Below are 8650 nucleotides of genomic sequence, written 5' to 3'. Positions count from 1 at the left end.
AAGGGAAAACGAAACCAAGACAGGGCAAAGCATTGGAGTCTGACATCACAGCACGAACCCACGCGCACCTCCATTGTGTTTACTTCCTTCTCTAAAGTAGTCAGCGGTCTCTCACGTCCGCCAGTTCGAATAGACAGCCGACGACAGCAGACAGACACGCATCATGGAGACGCTCTGAGAGAAACTACTGTGAGTTTTTGCCTGTTTCTTTTCTTTTTTTAAAAAAATTCTGTCATGTTTAAATAGCAGATACTCTTATTGTTGTGGACCATCATCATAAAAACCCATTTCTTAAACTTTTTTTTAAATTAATTACAACAACGCTATTATTATGTTTATAAAAGTTAAGACAGAATTGGCCTTAAAAAATTATAATTACATATATATCATTAAACTGATGTAACATTTTGTTTGTCACAACACAATTGAATGAAAAATGACTTAAATGAATGTTCATGTTTTTTGGAAAAACTTTCAAATACTAAGCATAGATAATCATAAACAGGAGTGAAGGTCCATGCTGGCCTGGGGTTTCCCAGCTTACATCTGCCTTTTTCCTTGAAAAACAGTGGTGTAAGCTCCACCCAGCTGCACTCAGCCTGTTGCAGCACAGCACAGAGCCTCAGAGTACTGGCTGCACATGCTGTAGCCCTGACTGCTCCCTTCTGTGCTAAAAATGGACTCTTGCTCTCCACTTTGACTTTAGGCTGAGAAGGACGAGCAGAGCATCAAAATGGATTACAAATACGACACTGGACTGGAACTGCTGCTGGCGCACATGAATGTAGAGGAAATCATCAACGCCGCAGAGACTCTTTATCAGCTTAGGGAGGAGGAAGAGGAGGGAGGCTTATCATTTGATGAAGAGGGTCTCTCCCAGGAGGAGATGGATGAGATCGAGGAGACAGAGGAGATGGTGGCTGAGCAGGAGGACGCGGTCAGCGGGGTTCGGTATGGGACAGTGCCAGACATCCTGGCCTTTGTAAACCTGCTATCCAGCATGCAGACGCCCCTCCTGCAACACCTGCCAAAGGAAATAGGAGTTCTCCTAAATAAGGTGATATTTCTTTTCTGTTAAAAGTAAAAACTGTATAACATTTCAAATGATTTGACTTTCGTAACCACTTTTCCTGCTTTACAGAAGGACATGGCTGTGAAAAAGGGCCGATACCAGATCAACATAGATGTGCTTTTGTTTGCTTGGAGGTTGACCTACAAGAATCCCGGCTCTGGCCTCGTGCCCAAGGGCTCATTTGGGAAAGTCCACTTGGCTCAGGACACCACCACTAGGAAGAGAATGGCTTGTAAGCTGGTGAGTTCTGCCTGAGGTGCACCTGCAACTGAGGCTCTCAGCTTCTCAAAACTCGGGTCCCCTGCTGAGAACGACCCGTGCAAGTACGGCTGCAAAGTTGCTCATGTGCACTCGACACATGACACTTGCAAAGTTTTCCTTTGTCCTAAAAGAGGAACAGTGCGCTGGAAAGAAGAACCAAGTTAACAAAAAAAAAAAGGGGGGTGAAGATTAAAGTAAGCAAGGAAATTCTGCGTTGCCCTTTTACAGCTGATCTGGGGTAAATTGCAGGAATTTCTCAGCTGTAGAGTTTAGAATGATTTTCAGCTATCATCAGAGTATAATTAAAGTGATTCCATTAAGATGCGAACTGGAATTAATTAATAGAATCCTAGCGTAAAACAAGAGCATGAAACGAAAATATGTTCTCAAAGAAAATGCAATAAAAAGACGACATAAAATTGTTCCTGTAATTTATTCAAAAATTGCTTTGATACTTTTCTAAACCCCACCCATTCTCCCCCCAGATCCCCTTGGAGAACTTTAAGGCGGCTGACGTAGAATTCCAGGCCCGCTTCCGCCACGACAACATCGCTGAGCTGTTCGGCGCTGTCCTCTGGGACCAGACGGTCCACCTGTTCATGGAGGCGGGAGAAGGAGGCTCCGTCCTGGAGAAGCTGGACAGCTGTGGGCCCATGAGGGAGTTTGAGATCATTTGGGTGGCCAAGCAGGTTCTGCGGGGTCTGGAGTACCTGCACTCGCACAACGTCATCCACCACGACATCAAGCGTGAGTATGCAACACTTTGCTAAAATGTCAATGGACCTCCTGCAGGCCGAGGAGCAGGAAGCCGTCATTTTGCTTGAGCATTCCTTACGTCAGAGGCAAACCGCTAAAGGATGTCGTTTGGGGAAACAATAGTGGAGCACAAGAAGGAGTGATTCACGTAAAACAACCACAAACCATTGACATTCGACTGACTTGATAGTATTATTTAAAAAAAAAACCTACTCATATCAACATTTTGCTGCCGTATGACATTGTGTTTCTAGGCTTCTATCATTGCCCCATTCTTTGATGCAGCTTAGAGCAAAGCATGTCAGTGATCAAAGCCAGAACGGTCTTGCCACAGAGTGGAAATTCCAGGCTTCAAGCTGCTCTTTTGCTGTTTAAGTCTGGGAGTAGCAGCATTGTGCCTCATGCGTGGTTAGTGGTGTTTGTCAACACAAGGCTCTGACAGCATGATCAGGCTGTTGCCGGGAAAGGGCTTTCCCTCACCCTGAGCCCTTTGCTTACACACCCAGTGGCCTGACCCCGTTAGGCCTTGACATCTTTGAAGGTTTCGTGGCCTTTGCTTTGTTACAATCAAAACAAGCTCAGGAGGGGGAGGGGCTGAAAACTACAAACCTGAAAACTCTAAATGCCATCGGCTGCAGCAGAAATTCCTCAAGTTGCTTAGACGGTGTCTTCGAGTCGGTAATTTGTGGTCTCTGTCACTTCAGCCAGCAACATCGTCCTGATGTCAGACAAGGCCGTGCTGGTGGACTTTGGTTTGGCGGTGCAGATGACGGAGGACGTCTACAGTCCAAGAGACCTCAGAGGAACAGAGGTAAGAAAACTAGACACATGCACTCATTTAACGAGTCAGCAGACTTCTAGGCTCTAAATTACTTTATGGACTAGTCAGCACTCGCCTGTCTTCTCTAGGCACAGAGAAGCTCGCGTCAGTAGTTTGGCGGCAGGAGTAATCGCTGCACTCTCTGACCCAAGAGCTGCTGACGCTCAGTGCTTGGAAACATTAGGATTAAATCCAAAAGGCTTCCCATCATCCATCATCCTTGTTTTCTCCCCTTTTGACTTGTTTGCCACATGTGGCTCTTCGTGCATGCACCCTGCACTTCTTGTGGCCTGTGGAAAGCCCCAAAGCAGACACCCAGATGCAATAATAGTAGGGGCAGAGTCTGCAGACCCGACTGGCTGCGCAGGCATACCTTAACTCGGGAGAGTAAGCTGGAATTTCCAGTGGTGAGAGAGGAAGAAAAAAAAAAGAGAGACAAGCTGTTATTGTGTTTACTCTTTTCACACTTTTGTGCTTACTTTGAAATACACATCCAGTTTCTAAAGGTTAACTGGTTTGTTGCAGAAAGCCCCCTGCAAGAGTAGACTTCCTGTTTGTTATGTGTCGTGTACAAAGAATTTGAGAGGGCTACCAGTAAAAGAGGAAGCGCTTTCCCTCCCCTATTTGGCCGTTTGAATCTGCAGGTATGTCACTGACTGAGATTGCTGTGTCTTTCACACAGATGTACATGAGTCCCGAGCTGGTTTTATGCCGGGGACACAATACCAAGACCGACATCTACAGCCTGGGCACCAGCATCATTCACATGCAGACTGGCAGTCCTCCATGGGTCAGAAGATACCCCCGCACTGCCTACCCATCCTACCTGTACATTGTAAGTATTTGTGTCACATCAACCCTTTAACACTTGAGCCATCGCCGGTGGCAACTGAAAAAGACACGCCCTATGACGAATCATAAATCTTTGACTGATTACTCAAATACTTATGTGGGATGAGTGGATTCTGACGTGGTGCAATGCCGCTTTTCCCCGCTTCAGAATCAGTTCAAGTGACGTTAATTGAGTCAGCAGTCAGAGTTACGATTATTTCAATGGAATTTAGTGCAGCTGGAGCGATCTGTTGGGGGTTGATTTTGTTCAGCCTTCACCATCCATCTACCATTCATCCATCCATCTACCAAACACGTTTGGTGCCATTTGGGGCCATGGGGTAACTGGAACCTAACTTTTGGGCAAAGGCAGGATACACCTAGATTGTTCACCAGTCCACCAGCGCTCACACTGACGCCTACAAGACAGTTAAGAACCCCCGATTAACCTATGAAACATGTCCTTGGACTGTGGAGGAGGAGAACACGCACGCATGCATGAGGAGAACATGCAAACTCAACACAGAAAGCACCCAGCTATGATATGAACCAGGGCCTTCTTACTGTGAGATGAGAGTGCTAACCACCACACCACTGTGCAGCCCCACCTTTACCGAATCCCTTTTTCTTACAAACCTAGACAATATTTTAACTTTCACAGCTTATGCACTTAATCAAAAACATCCAAAGAATCCCTTCACTCCAAAAGTCTACTCCACATGACAGAAATTCATGAAAAGGTGTTTATCACTCATGAAGATCCCCACTGTTGACACATTTATTTTGAACAGGAGACTTAGACCTGCCATCAGTTAGACAGCAGACTCAGTGACATAGATACTATATTTGCATCAGATTTTGGTCTTGATTTTTAGCTTCCTATCACTTCATAGTAAAACTCTGAAAAAAACAAAACTGTGTGCTTCCGGCACGCCACCACAGCATGTTGAAACTCTTAACATGAAGCTGATGGGCTGTGCAGCTCATCTGGGCTATGAGAGCAGATAACTTCCTTTTTTTGTGTGTCACTCACCAGAATGGAGGTCATTCAACAGAAAGAAGCAATTCCAGAAATCTGTGTTTTTCAATACAGCTAAAATTCTGCAAGGGGTGCAATGTTTCAATGCAGAAGAACAAAAACAAACAAACAAAAAAAACATCTAACTGACCATACTATCAAGGCTAGTACAGAACAGGAAGTGTGCTCTGTGTAAAACCACATTTATCTTTCATTACTTTATGAATTTAGTCCTCCAGCTTGCTATAATACCTCATTTTTTAATAGCTTTTACCAAGTTGGACATGAGCTCAAAATAAAAGTTAACACTTTGATTGCTATCACGTTACTCCTTCATGAGTTGAAATAGGTCATCAGACAGAGTCATGGAACGCTTTCTTGATTGTTCTGCAAAACTTGTGGCGCAACTCACAGTCACCGCTTCTTTTTTTTCTGTTCCATTACACACTTCTCTGCCTTTATGCAGCCCAGCTTCCTTTTATGATGATAAGCCTGGTTTACTCTAATTCAGGCACTTACTCACTTCCCCATGAAACTGCTGTAGGGGGGAAGTGCTTGTGTTAGAGCGTGGAATCCCTTCTACGGGCATTTAAAGCCACTAAGAATCAAAGTAATGAGTTTTTGTCCTTGTTTTTTTTTTTAAAGGAGTGTGGTCTTATCTGTCTCCCAACAGATCCACAAGCAGGCCCCGCCTCTGGAAGACATAGCAGAGGACTGCAGCGCCTCCATGCGCTCTTTTTTGAAGCGATGCCTGGAGAGGAACCCAACACTGCGGAGCTCGGCATCTGAGCTCCTGAAGGACGAGGCTATCAATCCACCCAGGGAGGATCAACCTCGCTGCTGGAGCCTTGACTCCGCCCTTGAAGAGGCCACCCACACACTGCCGCGGCAGCAGAGCCAGCACCACGACACCACACAAGGTATACTCCAGCAGACTGACTGCGTGATGTTTTCCTGATCAGTCATAAGCCAGATCTTAACATTTACTCTCTTTGCAGAATCCTCTCTATATTCTGAAGACTCTGGCCACATCAAGAGGAAAGGCTCTTTGTACATCGACCTGGGGGCTCTGTCAGGCTACCATAAACTAGTGACAGGACCCCCGTCCTCAGAATATGATTAACACCTGTACGCAAACCACCAGAGAAGCAGCTGAAAAAGATGCTCAAGCTGGATGTCCTTACCTCTTCGCATTCTTTAAGCTGAACCTCATCGGCAGCACAGCTCCTTGCTGAAGGCAGAAGGACAGATTGCTCACGAAGGTCTCACTGCGACCTGGAGGCGACCATTTTTACTGCTGTCGTTTAACTGGAAGTGACCTTATGTGGCCAAAGTGGCCCCCGCGAAACAAGAGGAACATGGCTGAAAAAACAATTGCCAGGTCTAAGAGGATAGAACAAATGTTGGTCTCTGAAAAGGTACTAGCGACTTCACTGTTTGGACAGTGGATTTACCAAAAGTAAAAATGGACAGCACGTGTCTGGACAAAATGAGTTGTCGTGTGCTGTTTTTACTTTATAACAGTGTCGTACATGTCACTGTAAAACATGTATGCAATTTTTTTCTTCTTCATTATTTTATTTGACTTAAGCTATAGCTTAAAAATATTATTGTTCAATTGTGTGCATTACACAGACTGTAATTAGGTAGTTCTTAACGGACCTTCTGTTAATTCCTATGGAATGTGAATGTTAGCGCTTGTGCTATGCAAATGAAACTTCTTTACATTGATGATTTGTGTTGCGTACATCTAGATGGATGATCAACAGTTGACTTCAGCGGTCACTGCCCTTGATGCCTGAATTTATTTCCAGCTATGAAAAAACATAATCACTTATTTTTTGCTTTTATGTAAATGCTAAATTAAGGTAATTTTGGAGCTGAGGTGGCATATTTGCATCAATAGGCATCAATGGGTTAAATCGACCCAGAAGTTCAAAGGATTTTGGCTCACTGTGCTGTTCGAACAATTAAAAAAAATAAAAGTCTCAAGCTGTCTGAGTGTGTTTGAAAATGACCTGCACTGCTTAGTCATTTCTACTTTTTGATAGGATCTTTTGTTGGGTAAGTTATGTACGCTCCTTGAAGTGACAATGAAATTTTGAAACTTTTTTAAATGACATTGAGACTTCACTAATGACTGCTGCTTTTGTCCCTCAAACAAAAGGTCTGAACTTCAGAAACTAACAAGCACTTGGATTTAGTTTAATGACCAGTTTCAATGCCTAAAAGTACTTCAAGACTGAATACTGTGGGTGCAGATTTAGCTTTACATGACTGGATTTGATCACTTTATTGCACTGAAAGGGTGCCTGGATATTGTTGCACATGCAGATCTAAAACCGCTGAGTTGCAAACAATAAAAGACATAAAGGGGATTGTAAAGGCCCGTACACACCGGGACGAATATTCGCCAGCGTTTTTCGCCACGTTTTTTGTGTTCACACCCAGGCGATTTTCGCTGACGATGAGCCGGCTTACTCGCGTAAGCCCTGGCTGCAGCCTGCAGAATGGGTCAACATAGTGGAATGCTTTGAACGCAGAGGAATGTGAACACGCTGTGGAATGTTAACCCCGCCCACGCTGAGCCCGTCTGCTGTGGAATGTTAACCCCGCCCACGCTGAGCCCGTGCATTTGATTCACCTTTGTCACAGCAGTTGTGATTGCAGGAAAGGGGAAGAATCAGTGGAGCGCATTTTGTGTCATTGTGAATTGTATGAGGAAGAAAGAGAACAGAGGGAGGGAAATTTGAATGGTGCAATTTTTTTATGTATCACTCAAAAAAATGATTCAAGCCCCTCTTTCATGTAACACAATAAAATTCTGTTTGTTTTATTTAAAAATATTTATTTTAAAAGATTGTATCTAAATTTAATTGACCTAACACAAAATGTATTAATAGTTTCCCCTATAACTCCAGTAATCCAAAATAATTGAGTTCAAGTAAGGGGCATGCTGTTGAATGCTGTTTTCCTGTTTCTCTTTATGCTTTTTGCCGTCTCACGGCTACAATTTTTCACCTATTTTAACCATTCAACTATTAAAATGTTCAACTCCTTCATCTAATGTAATGCCTGGACTATTAGTCCTTCAAATCCTTCGACTTTTCAAAAGTGAAAACTTTAGTTCGTTTTTTCCACGTAAAAAACGAAACTGTGGCATGAAATCGTTTCAACTCGGCTTCTCCCAATAAGACGATACACGAAGAGCGTCATTTATAGAAATAAGGAATCTATTTATTTATACCGGCGGCCTCATTTCATCACCGAAGTGGTAGCTCAGTGGCTTAGTTGGCGGGTTTATAACTCAGAGGTTCTGAGTCTGAATAAACCGCTGTTGCTTGTTTTTTTTTTCCTTTGCCTTTCTTGATAAAACTGAGTTCGATTAACTCGATTATATTTCGTTACATGGAAGAATTTTCTTTGAGGTTGGGTTACTCATATTTATTGGATGTAAATCCTGACAAAACATTTAAATTGAGTTCATCCAATGAGTTATTTTTTTGAGTCTGTGAGGCCAGACAGAATTTATTAACTCCCTTATACATGCACATGGAAACTTGTAAAAGGCATAAGAAGACAGGAATCACTGTATAAATTCTCCAATTCAATTATTTATTTATTTTTATTTAGCGCAATGAAAAACAATAAAAAGAGGATCATGAATACAAAGAATGCATTAGGAAAATACTAAACTTTAACAAAACACACTAAACTAAACTGATATTCCTGCCCTTAGACCCCCCCCCCCCCCCTTCACGGTAAGGAAAAACTCCTTAAAAACCGGTAGGTGGCAATATTGCACATTGAAACTTGTAAAACCAAAGAAGAAGACAGGCTCAATGTGGGCGGGGTTAACATTCCACAGCGTGTTCACATTCCTCAGCGTTCC

General features: G+C 43.3%; 1 protein-coding gene across 2 annotated transcripts; it reads left to right on the top strand.

Annotated features, from left to right (window-relative positions):
* The first annotated feature begins 24 nt into the window (after positions 1-24).
* On the top strand, positions 25-6772 carry map3k8 (mitogen-activated protein kinase kinase kinase 8). 2 transcript variants are annotated; one of them, XR_002292617.2, is made up of 9 exons: positions 25-189; positions 707-1057; positions 1142-1312; positions 1819-2080; positions 2794-2900; positions 3592-3744; positions 5432-5678; positions 5757-5939; positions 6003-6772. XR_002292617.2 is itself a non-coding variant. In XM_004080905.4 (8 exons), the coding sequence occupies exons 2-8, from the start codon at positions 734-736 to the stop codon at positions 5879-5881; spliced, it is 1389 nt and encodes a 462-aa protein (XP_004080953.1). In that variant the 5' UTR covers positions 25-189; positions 707-733; the 3' UTR covers positions 5882-6772. The 2 variants fall into 2 exon arrangements, 1 of the variants encoding a protein (XP_004080953.1); XM_004080905.4 differs by having other exon boundaries at positions 5757-6772.
* Positions 6773-8650: the final 1878 nt, after the last annotated feature.

This window comes from Oryzias latipes, chromosome 20 (genome assembly GCF_002234675.1).
Source record: "Oryzias latipes chromosome 20, ASM223467v1".
Lineage (NCBI taxonomy): Eukaryota > Metazoa > Chordata > Actinopteri > Beloniformes > Adrianichthyidae > Oryzias > Oryzias latipes.
Note: the sequence above shows the minus strand (reverse complement) of the source record. Positions and strands in the feature narration are given on the sequence as shown.